The 16907-nt window shown below is 53.9% G+C and overlaps 2 protein-coding genes across 2 annotated transcripts; both read left to right on the top strand.

Moving 5' to 3' along the window:
* On the top strand, window positions 2857-13443 carry ICAM1 (intercellular adhesion molecule 1). The gene is given in 7 exon segments (NM_213816.1): window positions 2857-2964; window positions 4543-4806; window positions 10685-10990; window positions 11368-11655; window positions 11742-11996; window positions 12147-12395; window positions 12478-13443. Coding segments are annotated over 7 exon segments (1614 nt in total). The 5' UTR covers window positions 2857-2885; the 3' UTR covers window positions 12651-13443.
* On the top strand, window positions 14331-15774 carry ICAM4 (intercellular adhesion molecule 4 (Landsteiner-Wiener blood group)). The gene is made up of 3 exons (XM_003123246.5): window positions 14331-15003; window positions 15122-15427; window positions 15564-15774. The coding sequence occupies exons 1-3, from the start codon at window positions 14610-14612 to the stop codon at window positions 15680-15682; spliced, it is 819 nt and encodes a 272-aa protein (XP_003123294.3). The 5' UTR covers window positions 14331-14609; the 3' UTR covers window positions 15683-15774.

Here is a 16907-nt window from a genome sequence, read left to right on the forward strand (position 1 = left end):
ACAAAAACCTGGTGTTGCTGTGGCTGTGGCTTACGCCAGCAACTGCAGCTCCCATTCAGCCTCTAACCTGGGAACTTCCTTTTTTTTTTTTTTTCTTTTTTTGTCTTTTTGCTATTTCTTGGGCTACTCCCACGGCATATGGAGGTTCCCAGGCTAGGGGTCTAATCGGAGCTGTAGCCACCAGCCTACATCAGAGCCACAGCAACTCGGGATCCGAGCCGCGTCTGCAACCTACACCACAGCTCACGGCAACGCCGGATCGTCAACCCACTGAGCAAGGGCAGGGACCGAACCCGCAACCTCATGGTTTCTAGTCGGATTCGTTAACCACTGCGCCACGACGGGAACTCCTAACCTGGGAACTTCCATATGCCATGGGTGTGGCTGTAAAAGGAAAAACAAATCAGAAAAGCCCTACCAAAATATAAATAAATTAGAAATTCTTTAAAAATTCAAAATAAGGAGTTCCCGTCGTGGCGCAGTGGTTAACGAATCCGACTAGGAACCATGAGGTTGCGGGTTCGGTCCCTGCCCTTGCTCAGTGGGTTAATGATCCGGCGTTGCCCTGAGCTGTGGTGTAGGTTGCAGACGCGGCTCGGATCCCGAGTTGCTGTGGCTCTGGCATAGGCTGGTGGCTACAGCTCCAATTCGACCCCTAGCCTGGGAACCTCCATATGCCGCGGGAGCGGCCCAAGAAATAGCAACAACAACAACAACAAAAGACAAAAAAAAAAAAAAAAAAAGATAAAAAAAATTCAAAATAAGGTTTTACTGGGCGTTCCCATCGTGGCTTAGCGGAAACGAATCTGACTAGCATCCGTGAGGACGCGGGTTCAATCCTTGGCCTTGCTGAGTGCGTTAGGGATCCGGCATTGCCCTGGGCTGTGGTGTAGATGGAAGAGGTGGCTGGGATCTGGTGTTGCTGTGGCATAGGCCAGCGGCTACAGCTCCGATTCGACCCCCAGCCTGGGAACCTTCATATGCCCTAAAAAGATGCGGCCCTAAAAAGCAAAAAAAAAAAAAAAAAAAAAAAAAAAAGTTTACTAAACTTCACATTACCTATTCCCTTCTCTGCTTCACTTTTCTCCTAGCACTAATAAAATCATCTCTGCATGACGCCAGAGACTTTCATCTGTTCCGTTCACTGCTGTGAACGGCACCGGGAAAAATGCCTGGCACAAGGTAGGCTCTCAGTCATTGCATAGCCTGTTGAGAGAACGAGCCACGCTCTTGCCGCTGCGAGGGGTACCTGGACCGCGCGGGGGAGCTCGCTGCTCGCGCACTTGGGACAGAGGCCAAAGGACGCGGTGATGTGAGCCCGAAAAAAATCCGCCAGAAAATGACCTCTAGCGGAGAATTTTCCCAAACCCTCCCAGGGACGTCCCCGGCCTTCACTCTTCCGCCTATGTCCAGGCCGTTTGGGTCGGGAACCCAGCGCCCTCCACCCTCCAAGAAGAAAGATCCCCGTGGAAATTTCTTAGGAACAATCAGGGCGGAGAGAGGAACGCTTTTCTAGCTGGCGAGTGATTCGCAGCCCCTTCCCTTGGAGGAAGGGTTCTAGCGTCCCTGAGGGCCCCCCTCCCTTCCCTTTCTGCAGCTCGACCTCTTTGGCCCCAGTAGGTCTCCATGGCGACGCGACGCTCCCCCCACAACAGGAAGACTTAGGCGGCGGAGCTCCGCGCTTGGAGACTCTAGGGTCCACAGCCTTGACGAGCTGCATGCTGAATCTTGGGGTCCCACGCGCAGGCGTGGCCCTGGGGATAGTGTGGGGTGACCTTGGGGTTAGGGTGGGGCGGCATGGGGGCGACCTATAGACGCGGCGCGGGGCCTCATCATTTCCCTGAAATGCCCTAATGGAACAAGCCCGGACAAACACTCGCACAGTGCTGGGGGCCGGGGTTCGAGTTTCGGGAGCTGCGCGCAGAGGACTCCCTCTCCCCGCCCCACTCTGGGACCTAGCGGCTGCCTCAGTTTCCCTGCAGAAGGCAATGGTTCGAGCGCCCCCTCTCCCCTCTCGCAGTCAATGTCTGCGGCATCAGTTTCTCCACGGAGCCTGGGAACTGCAGCGGAGGGGTTCCACGCGTCAAGACCACGAGGCTTCCTTCCTTTTTCTGAAAACTAAAGACGTTCACGCGGCGGAGGCCAAAAGGGGAAGCGAGGCCCGGCGGGGTGGGAGCGCCCATCCGTGGGGGATGCAGACGTGATGAGGCTTGCGTCCTCACCCCCAGGGTTCACTGGCGCCTGGAGGTGCCCGTGCCTGCAGCGCTTCCCAGGAAATCTCGGTGTCAGCTGGGAGGGGAACATGCCTCTTGGGGGAGGGGCACCCTTGGACGAGAAACGCTTGGGGGAAGATTCCTGGGCCCCCACCGAAGCGAGGGAGCCTCTACTCGGTTAAAGAGGCCTGAACGCGCAGGGGAGTCAGACGAGTTCGAAGGCCCTCGCAGCTCGGATCCTCTGTTTACCCCTCTACGGAATGGACGCAGTAACCGTCCCTACTGTCCAGAGTGGTTGGTAGCATTCAGTAAAGCGCTAAACGCAGTGTAAACTTACAATCAAGGTTAGCCCAGCCAGGGCCCCGGGCCCCGAGCGCCGGGAGCAACCCCCGAGTTGCAGCCGGGTCGCTTCCGCCAGGCAGCCCTCTTTACTTCAGTTGGGAAATTCCGGTGCTTGAGCGGCCAGCGAGGCGGGTGGACAATCTGGCACGGCCCCCGGCACCCCCTCAGCGGAAATGCCGGAGCCCTCGTTCGGGAGGGGAAAGCTCAAGGTTTCCGGGAAGGGAGCACCGCCCCTCGGCCCCCCGTGGCGGGCCACTATAAAAGGACCCTCGGCGCCACAGTGCGCGCCACACGCCTCTGAGCCACTTAGTCCGCCCCGCCGCCTCCGCGATGGCTCCCGGCGCCACCCATCCTGGCCAGCTTGCGCTCCTGGCCCTGCTCCTGCCCCTGCTTGGGGCTCTGCTCCCAGGTGAGTCGGGCGTGGGGGCTGCCGTCTGTCGGGCGGGCTCTCCGGGATACGAGCTAAGCCCCTGGGAGCGGTGCGAGGACCTTGTCCCCAGGTAGGAGGCTTGGGGATAAGGCCACTCATACTTTGGGGAGCTGTCTATGGGAAACTGGGGCTAGAGCCACCGATTGAAAATCAACAGCCCTGGGTGCGAATCTAGACCCTCCATTATGGCACGATCTGTGGCTTCGGGACTCTGGACTGCCCCTCCCAGAGGAGCCTCAGTTTTTCAGCCATAAAATGGAGAAGTTAATAGCGGCCACCTGGAAGGGGTGTGCCCTGGCCCCAGGAGGTGGTCAGAGCTTGGAGAGATGTAGCCCCTCGCCAAGCTTACCTGGACTGGGGACTTCCCCCCCCTCCCCGCCACAACACACCCTTGTACATTCTGTTCCTCACCCTCTGCCCCTGGGGGAAGTCCAGGACTCTCAGCTCAGGGGAATTCCAAGGCTGACTTGCCCGGGGAGCAGAGGCTGAGCAGTGGGATGCCCCGGCGGCTGCGCCTGGGGTCGGGGGAGTGGGGGTGGAGAAGGGGGGGAGGGTGGCAGGAGAATGAAAGATGGACATTGTGATTGCCAGCTCAACAAAGTGTTCTGATCCCTATTTCCGTCTGGGTTCTCCCGCATTCTCACCTGAGTAAGCGCCCTTTTTCAGGCCTCACCATTGCCGTCTGTGAAATGGGAATGATCCCAGAATTATCCACACATCTCCGCACCAATGGAGGAGACCCAAAGCTGAAGGAAGAGATCTAGGGGAGGGGCTCAGACAGACATTATTTTCCGCTTTGGAGGCACCCCAGTCTGAGGAAGCTTATCCCAACAACCCCCCTCCCTCTTACCTGCAGTCACTTGTTACCTGCACTGCGCTGGGTGTGACTTGCATTAGCAGGAGGCGGGGTGACTATAGTCACCCAACTTACAGATGGAGAAATTGAGGCCCAGAGAGGGGAAACCACTTGTCCAAGGGAATGAGGAGCCAGCCTGATTGGATGTCCTTTATCCCTGGAGGACTGACTCCCTCCACCTGACCTCTTGGAAGGGAAAAGAATGCTGAATTCATGCCCTTCTTTTGCCAAAATCCTCCATGGCTCTTCATTGCTCACAGAATGAAGACTATCCTTAACACCTCTTACCCTATTTGCATGATCTGCCTAACTTCCTTTCACCCCAGTTAATTCCCCATACTCTTTGCTCCAGTCACCCTGCCTCAGGACCTTTGCATTTGCTGTTATTTGGCCTGCAACTCATTTCCCTTTCCTCTGGATGGCCAGCCCACTGCTCATCATTCAGATCTCTGCTCACAAATTACCCTGTCACCAAGGCACTGTCTGTTCTATCTCCCTGTTTTATTTTCGCCAAAGCTCTTGTGAGCATCAGTTATTAATTATGTTGTTTGCTCCTGAGTTTCTCTGTCTCCCACACTGAAGGCAGACTTTTGTCTTGTTCAAAGGCTGGCTTGGTCCCCAGCACGGAGCATGGGCTGGGGGCAGTAATGTTGATGAGCCCCATTTGTAATGTGGGTCTCTCTCTTATCCTTTGGTTGCAGGGCTTGGAGGTGCTGAAATCTCAATGTGGCCCCTAAACACCATCATACCCAAAGGAGGCTCCATGAAGGTGAACTGCAGTGTTGCCTGTGATGGAAACATCACCAGCTTTGGCCTAGAGACTCACTGGCACAAGACTGAAGTGGACCACAGAGACAAGTGGAAGATTTTTGAACTGAGTAATGTGGAAAACGATGGCACTCTACTCTGCCATGCAGTATGTCAGGGAAACCAGACACAAGTTCAAGGGAACCTCACCGTATACTGTGAGTGCCTGGGACCTGGGGGCTGGATGAGGCAGGCTGGTTGGGGGAGGTGGACAAGGGAGTCCCCAGCAGGCTGGGACAGCCTTTTTTGCTTGGTGGTGGGGCCAGAGTCTCATGGAAAAGGCAGATGGGCCCATTTTCGGAAAGCCTCATTATCATCTGGAACCTTTCCTCGAACTTCCTTGGGTGTGCCCTTACAGTAAGGACGGGCATGCAGAACATTTGAGAATGCTGGCTCTGTAGGCCTCTTGAAACATGTGACAAAGTCCTAGATCTGACTCTAGAAAAAGATGCAAGTTGGAGTTCCTGTTGTGGCTCATCGGGTTAAGAACCTGACATAGTCTCCATGAGGATTCAGGTTCGATCCCTGGCCTCGCTCAGTGGGTTAAGGATCCAGCATTGATGCAAGCTTCAGTGAGGTTTGCAAATGTGGCTTGGATTGGTGTTGCTGTGGCTGTGACATATGCTGCCAGCCACAGCTCTGATTCCACCCCCAGCCCAGGGACTTCCCTATGCCTCAAGTGCACCCCTAAAAAGGAAAAAAAAAAAAAAGATGCAAATTAAAACTAGCCCTGAGATGGCATTTTCTTTCTTTTTTCTTTTGTCTTTTTAGGGCCACACCTGTGGCATATAGAAGTTCTCAGGCTAAGGGTCGAATTAGAGCTGTAGCTGCTAGTCTACACCACAGTCAGCATCTCAGGATTCGAGCTGCGTCTGCCACCTACACCACTGGTCATGGCAATGCTGGGTCCTCAACCCCCTGAGTGAGGCCAGTGATTGAACCTTCATCCTCTTGGAGACGAGGCAGATTCGGTACTGCTGAGCCACAATGGGAACTCCAAGATGGCATTTTTCACGTAGTGGCAACCATCCAAGAAATTGATAACAGCCATTTTGGCAAGAGTCTGAGGAAGCAGGCAGTCCTGGGATTTTACTGACAGTGCAGGGGTGCAAAGAAGCACAACCCACCAGTGGGGAAGCAGGCATCAGTCCTCAAAGTGTCACAGGCGTGTGTCCTTTGACACAGAAATCTCACTCCTGAAAGGTGAACTTTTAGGCATCCCTGCCCATGAGAGACATGAGGGGCTGTGAAGTTATTCACCATAGCTTTATCTGGAAGGGTAAAAGCTTGTAAACCACTCAAATATGGGGGCTGGGTAGATAAGTGGTGGTACAGTCCTCCTGTGGAATAGTATGCAACTATGTAAAAGAATAAGACAAAAGCTCCTTGTGTCCCGAAAGAGAATGAGTTCCATGGTGTGCAGGCAAGTTCAAAAGAAGGAAGGTATGCTCGGAATGAGTGGCATGCCAACCATAGGGTTAGGGAGCCATGGGGACAAGGTGAGGGAGGCTGTGTTTCTGCATTAAAGAGCCCTGAAAGGAAAGGCAAGACATGACAATGTGAGCTGACTGTGAGGAAGGAACCTGGGGGGTTCTGGGAGAGGGCAGGAGGTTAGTTTTCTCTGTGTGCCTTTTTTTCACTTTGGACTCTTTTTTTTTTTTTTTTTTTTTTTTGCTGCTCCCTGGTCTTGTGGAAGTTCCCAGGCCAGGGATTGAAACCATGCCACAGCAGTGACCGGAGATGCTGCAGTGACGATGTTGGATCCTCAACTCACTGTGCCACAAGAGAGCACCATCACTTTGGACATTTTGAGGTGTGAGAATTAGTTAGCATAACCATAGGCAATAAAGAGATAAATGAAATTCACATTAAAGCAAAACAAAATAAAAAAGGAAGAACGAAGGAGAACTGGCGGAGTTCCTTGGTGACTCAGTGGGTTAAGGATCTGGTGTTGTTACTGCTGTGGTGAGGGTTCGATCCCTGGCTCAGGACCTTTTGCATCCCATAGGCATGGCAGAAAGAAAGAAAAAGGAAGGAAGGGAGAGAACTGGCAGACTGGTCTTGAGACAGTCTTAGATTCCAGTCCCAGCATGGCCCTCACGAATGGGTAACCCTGGTGTGTGTGTTGGGGTGGGGCAGAGGAACGCATGGCCTCCTGACTGATTTTTCACGAGACCACCTCAGAAAGGTCTAATGATGCAGTAGAGTCTGAAGGACATTCTGCCTTCATGGTGTCTGAGCAAAAGAAGCCTTTGGGCAAATATCAGCTTTGCTTCTGTCTTGGAGGATGTTTGAGCGGCTCTTAACTGGGTGAGAGAAGTTCCCAAACATTCCCAGTGGCCTCTGAAAAGCCCCAGGAAACTTCCTCACAGGACCTTTCCCCATCTCAGCCTGAGAGTTGAAAGCCCAACCCTCCAGGTTTGAGTCCTGGCTCTGCCACGTGTTTCTCTCTCTGTGACTTTGGGTGCCAGGCTTTCCACCTCTGGGAAATGGAGCAGAGGGCCGCACACAGTCACAAGGGGTCACCTAGGAGACACTCTAGCTTGGTCCTGCCTCACCCCCACTGTAAAGATAAGGGAGAATCTCTGGGTGGCTGAGCTTTGTCTAGGAAGAGTCCTAACTCCTGCAGGAGGTGATCCCTCAGTAGGCCTTGAAGGATGTGTAGGAGTTGGTAAAGACAGGCATTCTAGACAGAAGGAACAGCCTGAGCAAAGGTTCAGAGTGGAGAAACGTGCCGATCTGGAGGTGGGAAGGCAAGAGGCCCTGAATATCAACAGATTGGTGTGGTGGGAGCCATATTTGTCAGGACCTGAACCTCAGGCTGAGGAGCTTAAGACCTTCTCTTTAGGGTCATAGGGAGCCATGGAGGGTGTGTGAGCAGACCAGGTATCAAGAGAGAAGATCCAGAAGGCTGGCCTGGAGTTCCCACTGTGGTGTAAGAGGATTGGTGGTGTCTCTGCAGTGCCAGGACACAGGTTCCATCCCTAGCCCAGCACAGTGGGTTAAAGATCTGGCATTGCCACAGCTGTGACATAGGTTACAACTGTGGCTCAGATCTGATCCCTGGGCCAGGAACTCCATATAGCCGATGCTTTGGGGTGGCCAAAAAAGAAAAGGAAAAAAAAAAGGCTGGCCTTACAGGAACCCAGAGAGCAGCTGGCCATGGATCCACTCCAGGTCACACATGTTGTGGGCTGTGGCTGCTTCCAAGAAGGGGAGGGGTGGCAGACAAATATTTGAACAATGGAATGACCAGGACTTAGCAAGGGACTAAAGATGAGGAGTCAAGGCGAGGTACAGGCAATTCCTCCTCCCCCAGTCTGGCCTTCAGGGGGAGGAGCTGGGCTCAGAAATGTGAGTTCCATTTGGGGGCTGTGGTTTGAGGGGGCCTCTGGCTCTGCAAGTTGGGGTTTGTAGCAGGTGGTCAGAGGTAAGAGTTGGATGTTGAAGGGTTTTCTCAGCCTTTTTTTTTAACAGCTTGTAGTGTCAGTGCAATGAATTTAGGGGTATTTATAGAGTTGTGCAACCACAACCTCATTAAGAACCAATCTATCACCTTAAAAAGTAACCTCATGCCCATTTACAGTCATTCTTTTAACTTTTTAACTGGATTAATAATACCCCTACCTTCATTCGCTGCAATTTACAGCTTAGAAAACTGAGGCTTTGTTTCTGTAGCCCTGAGGACTGGAGCTGTTCCAGTGGCAATGTCACTCCCCCACAGGCCATAGCAAAGAAGCAGGGAGAAGTTCTCGCTGTGGCACAGTAGGTTAAGAACCTGACTGCAGCAGCTCCAGTCGCTGCAGAGGTGCAAGTTTGATCCCTGGCTCCACCTAGTGGGTCAAAGGATCTGGCATTGTGGCAGCTGCGGCGTAGGTCACAGCTGCAGCTTGGATTCAATGCCTGGCCCAGGAACTTCCATATGCTGTGGGTGTGGCCATAAAATAAAATTAAAAAAAAAAAAAAGAAAGAAGAAGAAAAGCTGTGAATCAACTGCAGGCTCCCGATACTTTAACAGCACTGCCAAGTGACATTTCAGGGACTCTTGAGAAGGAAACAGAAGTGGAAGGCCTCAAGACCCCTCCCTGGAGAATCTGAGGTGGGATACAGGGCTAAGCTGTAACTTACCGAGGCTCTGCTGGCAGTTTCCACTGGCAGTCCAGGCTTGGAATTCTGTTACCTCATGCAGAATGGAGACCTGGGTCTATAGGAACCAAGCCCACGTGTTGTGTTTTCTGGGAATATTCAGGGTTTCGTTTTGAGCGTTTGTAGTTTGTTGTTAGCTTTTTGACATTTCAGGGGATCACACAGCTCATTCAGGAACTTCTTCCCCTTAAAAATAAGCTCCTGGGAGTTCCTGTTGTGGCGCAGTGGTTAACGAATCCGACTAGGAACTATGAGGTTGCGGGTTCGGTCCCTGCCCTTGCTCAGTGGGTTAAGGATCCGGCGTTGCCGTGAGCTGTGGTGTAGGTTGCAGACTCGATTCGGATCCCATGTTGCTGTGGCTCTGGCGTAGGCCGGTGGCTACAGCTCCGATTCGACCCCTAGCCTGGGAACCTCCATATGCCGCGGGAGCGGCCCAAGAAATAGCAACAACAACAACAACAACAACAAAGACAAAAAGACCAAAAAAAAAAAAAAAAAAAAGCTCCTGGACTTCCCTTTGTGGCTCAGTGGTAGTGAACCCAACCAGTATCCTTGAAGATTCAGGTTCAATCCCTGGCCTTGCTCATTGGGTTGAGGACCCGGTGTTGCCGTAAGCTGTGGTGTAGGTCGCAGAGGCAGCTGGGATCCAGCATTGCTGTGGCTGTGGTGTAGCCTGGTTGCTGCAGCTCTGATTCGACCCCTAGCCTGGGAACTTACATATGCCCGAAGGTGTGGCCCTAAAAAGACAAAGAAAGGAAGGAAGGAAGGAAGGAAGGAAGGAAGGGAGAGAGAAAGAAAGAAAGAAAGAAAGAAAGAAAGAAAGAAAGAAAGAAAGAAAGAAAGAGAGAAAGAAAGAAAGAAAGAGAGAAAGAAAGAGAGAAAGAAAAAGAGAGAATAGGCTCCTGAAAGGCCTTGTAGTCAGGGAGTTTCCTGATGGATTAAGTATCCAGTGTTGTCACTGCTGTGGCTCTGATCACTGATATGGTGTGTGTTCCATCCATGGCCTGGGAACTTCTGCATGCCATAGTTCCCAAAAATAAAGGGGGGGGGGCCTTAAGTCAATGTGAGTGGCTCAACCTTGTTCTTTCTACAAACATAGAGTGCCTATTGTGGGCCAAAGACACAACCGGCAACAAAACAAAGATCCTTGCCCTCCTGGGCTAACTTACCATGGCAGAAATAGAGAAGAAGTAAGTAAACTGAGTAGATGATCTTGTATGTCAGAGGTGAGGGATGCTATGGAAAAAAATAAGGCCAAAAAAAGAATAGAGACTGGGAGTCTTTTTACAACAATATCTAGAGACTGGAAAGCTTAAATGTACTGTGTTTGTGGCTCAGCAGGTTAAGAACCCAACAAAGGGTCCATGAGGATGCTGGTTTGATCCATGGCCTTGCTCAGTGGCCTCGCTCAAAAATCTGGTGTTACCGTGAGCTGTGGTATAGGTTACAGATGCAGCTTCGATCTGGGGTGGCTGTGGCTGTGGCGTAGGCTGGCAGCTGCAGCTCTAATTTGACCCCTAGTCCAGGAACTTCCATATGCTGCTTGTACAGCCCCCCCAAAAAAGAAAAAAAAAGTTTAAAAAGTAATGTACTGTATTTATTTGCTGGGACTCCTGGTAATAGACATGGAAGTTCTTTCCCGATTTTCACTCTTAGATTCTGCCGTGAATAAAGACTTGTTTGTCCCCCTTCACAGCCACTTGGGGATTTCTCACCAGTTTATCCTGAAGCCCTTAACATTCCTGTCTGGCTTAGGTGGTTTGGGGTGTGTTTGGGGGAGAGAGAGGTAAGACTTCCTAAGCAGGTGTAGCCAGGGCCCCCCCCCCACCCCTGTGGGCAGGCAGCCAGGCTGTCCGGTTCATACCACACTCCCTCCACCACCCCCTCCAGGGTTCCCGGAGTATGTGAAACTGGCTAACTTGTCGTGGCAGCGCGAGGGCCAGCACTTCAACCTGAGCTGCCAAGTGTCAGGCGGCGCACCCCGGACCAACCTCTCTGCGGTGCTGTTCCGGGGGGAGGAGGAGCTGTTCAGGCAGTCAGTGGGGATGGAGGAGCCTGCCAATGTCACGTTCCGGATGCTGGCCAGCAGAAAGGACCACGGTGCCAATTTCTCTTGTCGCACTGAGCTGAACCTGCAGCCCCAGGGGCTGGAACTGTTTTGGAACAGCTCGGCCCCCTTGAAGCTCCAAACTTATGGTGAGACAATGGGGAGCCAGCAGAGAGGATGGGATGGGGGTGGTTCCTGCTTGGGGTGCAGGGTTCCTAGGAAGGAGAGGAACTGGCCATGAAGGTGCTGAGAAGGTGGCCACCCAGCCTGCAAAGGCTTCTGGGAAGAGCATGTTCTTGGCCTCTGGGGTGGCGTGTTCTGAGATAGGGTGCCTGGACTGCAGGATCTTCTGAGAAGGCTGTGACCCGGGGCAAGAGGTGCATGTGTCCTGGGACAAGGGTGACCCTGGCCACAGTTGCCAGAGAAGATGGTATTCCAGGGGAGGGAGTGAAACTCCTCCAGGAAGGGGCTATAAGATGTCTGGTCCCTCTCAAGTTCCATCCACCCTCTCTCTCTCTCTCTCCAGTCCTGCCAGCCACCCACCCACACCTTGCTACCCCTGAGCTTGTGGAAGTGGGCACACCCGTTTCTGTGAACTGTTCCTTGGATGGACTGTTCCCAGCCTCAGAGGCTACGGTCCACCTGGCGAGGGGGGACCACAGGCCGCCACTAACAATCACGCATAATGGCGACTCCCTCCTGGCCAAGACCTGGATCAATGGAACCGAGAAGGAGCAGGGCACCCAGTACCTGGTATGTGAGATAATGCTGGCAGACGAGAAGGTGGTGACAAAGAAGAATGTGACCTTCTACAGTAAGTAGAAACCCTGGTAGGGCTTCTGAGGGGGCGGGGCTCACACCAGGGGCGGGGCTCACAACTGTGTCTTGCCCCTCCTCCAGGCTTCCCACCTCCCAACCTGACCCTGAGCGAGCCTGAGGTCTCAGAAGGGACTACAGTGAGCATAGAGTGCCAGGCCCACGGTGAAGCTGTGGTGACACTGAACGAGGTTCCAGCAGAGACCCCCAGCCAGAGGGCCCAATTGAAGCTGAATGTCAGCGCTGAGGACCATGGGCGAAGCTTCTCCTGCTCTGCTGCCCTGACGGTGGCTGGGCATGTGCTATACAAGAACCAGACCCAGGTGCTCAGTGTCCTGTGTAAGTGGGGTCTCTGGACAATGACCCCTAACCTCCAAGGCCCACCTCTCCCTCACCCTCTCCCCAGATTCCTACCCAAGCCCTCCGGTCCTAGATGGTGAGTGGTGTCCTATTACCTGGCCCCCATCCCTCATCTTGCTGTTTCTTCAGATGGACCCCGGCTAGACGAGAGGGATTGCCCAGGAAACTGGACGTGGCCAGAAGGCTCCCACCAGACCCTGACGTGCCAGGCCAGGGGGAACCCAACCCCCAAGCTGATCTGTCGCCGGGAAGGGGACGGGGCTTTGCTGCCCACCGGAGACCTGGGGCCTGTCAAGCGGGAGATTACAGGCACCTACCAATGTCAGGCCACCAGCTCTCGCGGTGTGGCCACCCGAGTCGTGGTCGTGAACGTGATCCGTGAGTGCCAGGGTTCAGGACTGGGCAGGGCTGGGCCAGTGAGGCCAGCATAACCCTCACTGCCCTCCTGTCTTCCCCACAGACAACCAGAATAACATGGTCATCATCATTCCGGTGGCAGCCGTGGCTATCTTGGGCAGTGTTGGCGTCGCCGCTTACATCTATAACTACCAGCGGAAGATCCAGAAGTATGAGCTACAGAAGGCCCAGGAAAATGCAGCCATGAAACTTAGCACACCAGCCTCGCCGCCTTGAACCTGATCCAGGGCAGGACCTCCTCAGCACCCCCTCCCACACTGGGACGAGCGGGGCTGCATCAAACAATGGTGGTCATACACCATGGAAGCTGTACCCACCTTCCCAGGATGCCAGAGGACAGGATAGAGGCCTCAGTCAGGATACAGACAGCATCTGGTGTCATGACACCTGCGTACTTATGACCCCACCCCCAGGCCTCACACCTGACCTGTAGCCACAGCACTGAGCCAGGAGGAGGGGGTGAGATTCAACATGATTGTGAGGGGTGTCGAAGTCTGACCTGACCAGAAGGTGTGTGATGGAATCCTTGACCTCCAACATGGAAACACACAACTGGGAAACATTGAAACTCACCCACCGCTGCATGTGCTGAGGTCCTGCAGTCCTAAGAGACAAGTGGCCCTGCACAGACACGTGCAGTATTGAAACACAAGTCTCAACACTTTCTCCGACAGATGCCCGGTTCCGGCACTGCTGTCTGCTGACTATCCCCAGCTCCTGATGATGACATATTTATTCATTTGTTCTTCTACCAGCTATTTATTGAGTTCCTTTTACATGGGCTGGAGTGGTAAACAAGGATTTGCTTCTCAGTCTAATCTCATTCAGGGTTGCCAGGTACAGTTGTAGTGGCTGTGCACTGCACAAGAGTGCCTGAAGGAAGTTCTTGTGTGGTGCAGTGGGTGAAGGATTTGGCATTGCCACAGTTGTGTCACAGGTTGCAGCTGTGGCTTAGGTTCGATCCCTGGCCTAGGAATTTCCATATGCTGTGAGTATGGCAAAAAAAAAAAAAAAAAAGAGTGCCTGGCAAAAAAGATCAAGTAGCGCTAGAATTTCCTACCCTATTGTCCAAGCTGCTTTCTCCCAGAAAGGGGCTAGCAATGGTGACATGATTTAGCTGGTGCCATGCCCGGAGATGATCCACTGAGCCCTTATGCCCCAGCACTGGCACTGACCTCTGTTAGCCACCTCTCCATCCATATTCATCTCTGCCAGTGCTCACAATAACACCTGGTGACATGCCTAAATATGGGTGCTCACTCCTTGATAGCTAAACCATGGAGTCCCAGTAAACTATGCCCAACCCCCGCGTGCCCCTTTCTTGTCCTACTTGTTTCTGTCTCAGTAGGACATTGCAAAAACAGAACACTCTAAGGCTCCAGATTCCTGCGTGGATGAGGGTCCTGCAAGCAGTGGGGAGGAGAGGCCTAGGAGAACCCCGCTGGGCTCTGGAATCCTCTCCCTTGTACTAATAAAGCTATTTCATCCTCCCAGCCTTGTGTGAATTGATGGGAAGTGTTTCCTCCAGCTGGAGTCCTTTCTAGCCTGTCCTCCCACTTCCTGTCCCAAGAATAGGCTGCTGGTTCAAGGCCCAACCCTCAAGCTATAATCCAAATCTGGGGTATATTAGGGCCTTTTGGGACTGAAAATTAAAGACCTCTCTCCAGAAAAAAAAAAAAAATACAACGTTTGGTTTTGGATGGGGTCTAGGATCCCTTTTTTTTTTTTTTTTTTTTTTTTGGTCTTTTTGCTATTTCTTGGGCCGCTCTCGCGGCATATGGAGGTTCCCAGGCTAGGGGTCATATCGGAGCTGTAGCCACCGGCCTACGCCAGAGCCACAGCAACTGCGGGATCCCAGCCGCGTCTGCAACCTACACCACGGCTCACGGCAACGCCGGATCGTTAACCCACTGAGCAAGGGCAGGGATCGAACCTGCAACCTCATGGTTCCTAGTCGGATTCGTTAACCACTGCACCACGACGGGAACTCCTAGGATCCTATTCTTAAGCCATGGGAGCAGGCGATTTTACTGCCAAGGCCCCTGGGCCCCTCGGAAACTCCGTCTTTCTCCCACGTGCCCGGGTGGGGCTGAAGAGGCGGTGCTTCGGGCCTCCTTATCTCCAGAGCCAGCCTTGGCTCCCTGGCGCGGGGCCCCTCAGTCCGGGCTTTTTGCCATGGGGTCTCTGTTCCTCCTCTTGGTTCTGCTTTTGCTGTCGCCCTCTTCCCCGCGAGGCGGGAGCGCGCGGAGGCGCCGGAGTGCGCGGTCGCACGGCCCCGGAGGCAGTTCTCCCGCGCCCTCGGAGACCTCAGCACTTTTCTGGGTGCTCATCAGTCCCGAGTTCAAGGCCGTGCCGCCGGGGGGCTCAGTGTGGCTCAACTGCAGCAGCAGCTGCCCGCAACCAGAGGGTTCCAGCCTCCACACCGAGCTGCGGCGGGGGGAGACGCTCAGTGGACCACGTTGGGTATCCTACCAGCTGCTGGATGTGAGGGCCTGGAGCTCCGATGTGCACTGCTTCGTCACCTGCGCCGGAGAAACTCGGGGGGCGACCGCCAGGATTACCGCCTACAGTGAGGGACAGGGGCTTAGGCCGGGCTGGGGTGCGGGGAGGGGGATGGAGCGGGGGTAGTTGACAGTCGCGCTAGGGGGAGCCCTCAGACCTTGCCTAGCGGCCCCCTCTTGCTTTAGAACAGCCACGCAGCGTGATCCTGGAGCCTCCGGTCTTAGCAGGCGGCGAGTACACTCTGCGCTGCCATGTGACGCACGTGTTCCCGGTGGGCTTCCTTGTGGTGACTCTGAGGCGCGGGGGCCAGGTCATCTACTCCGAGAGCCTGAAGCGCTTCACCAGCCTACATCTGGCCAACGTGACGCTGACATACGCGTTAAGCGTCAGGCCCGGTGACTTTGGGCAGCCTGTTACCTGCCACGCCCGCCTCAATCTCGACGGCCTGGTGGTCCTCAGTAGTTCGGCACCCATGACGCTGCCAGTTTTCGGTGAGGCACCCTTATAATCCTGGGAGGAGTAGAGAAGGGTTATGACCCCAAGAGGTGCGGGCCAAGCGAAAGCATGTCCATGTGGGTCCTCACATCTGCAAGTGCTCTGTTCCTAATTCTCCCCTTCCACCCCCAGCTTGGAGCCCTGCGTCCAAAGCCTTGGCCTTCACCTCCATCGCAGCCCTTGTGGGAATCCTTCTTGTCATGGGCATCCTTTGCATGCATAAGTACCTACTGATACAGTCTCAGAGGTAGAGGCAGTGGTCCATGCTGGCTGAGCTGGAGGAAAAAGGAATCTGGAACAATTTGTGGAACCTTGCCTGGATCAATAAAGTCTTCCTCAGCCAGCTTCTACCCTTGGGCATAAAGGTCCCCCATTAGCGCACCTCCTCTAACCAAGTGGTCTTGTTTTTTGGCCTTGCCTCTATCATTTTCTCCAAGTTCCTTTTTTCCTTGAGGGCATCTTAGGTTTCCTAACTCTGATCTCCCAAACCGGAGCTGCAATCCCTCTGCATTCCCAGCCGGTGTAGTAAAAACCTTCCACAGGAATTATCAGTGCAGAGCAGAAGGGCAAATCCTGGGCCTTGGGAGGCTTTAGGCTGTGGGAAGGCTTGTTCCTGGTATGGCTTCTCCTGATTGGCTCCAGAGCTACCAGCAGCAGCTCTCATTGGATGTTAAGTTTCCTTCCCCCTTCCACTTTAGACTCTGCATTTTCCTCGAGGTAGGAGTGGGATGAGAACTAATCCCCCTATTTCACCATTAGCTCTGGGGGTGAGAGCACAGATGGGTGGGGTCATATGTACTTTTGGGGGAACATGGATACACAGAACAAATACCATGTGGTGACTGTGGTAAGGAACAACCATATGGTGGTGTGTGTTGTGTGTGTGTGTGTGTGTGTGTGTCAGACTCGCTTCCTGGCAACGTCGGGATGGTCACTGGGCCTGGTGGGTACATGGGGGTGCCCAGATGCGGGGGTCAACTGTTAGTCTCTTGATCTCGCGTGGACACAGAATCTGGGCCTGTACTGGATGCCTGGCAAGGCCCTCATGGTTCCAGGGCCCCAGCCGCCGCGCAGAAAGCGGATTGAGGTGCTCTTTGGCAGCTCCTGCTCACACACGCAGCGTAGACACGTGCCCGCTGCACGCTGGGTAAATACAGACCCAGAGCAGAGCCGACCCTAATTTAGATGCCCGAGAACGCTGCGCGCACGCACACGTGTTCCCAACTCGCTGTCACTTTCATCCCCGCCCCTTCTGTCGCGTGCGGGGGCGGAGTCAGAGAGGGAATAGGGCGTGGCTGTAACCCTCAGCTCCCAGGGGTCAAAAGGGGAAGGATCTGTGAAAGAGGCATCCCCACCTCCTCCCCTATAACAGTCTCCTTCACAGCCTGAGCTTCTCAAATCTCTTCTAGCCCCCTAATCAATCCCCGCCCCAAGGAGCGCTAGTAGGAGGGGCTAAATACGGAGGCGGAGCTCGGA

Source organism: Sus scrofa, chromosome 2 (assembly GCF_000003025.6).
Source record: "Sus scrofa isolate TJ Tabasco breed Duroc chromosome 2, Sscrofa11.1, whole genome shotgun sequence".
In the NCBI taxonomy this organism is placed as follows: Eukaryota; Metazoa; Chordata; class Mammalia; order Artiodactyla; family Suidae; genus Sus; species Sus scrofa.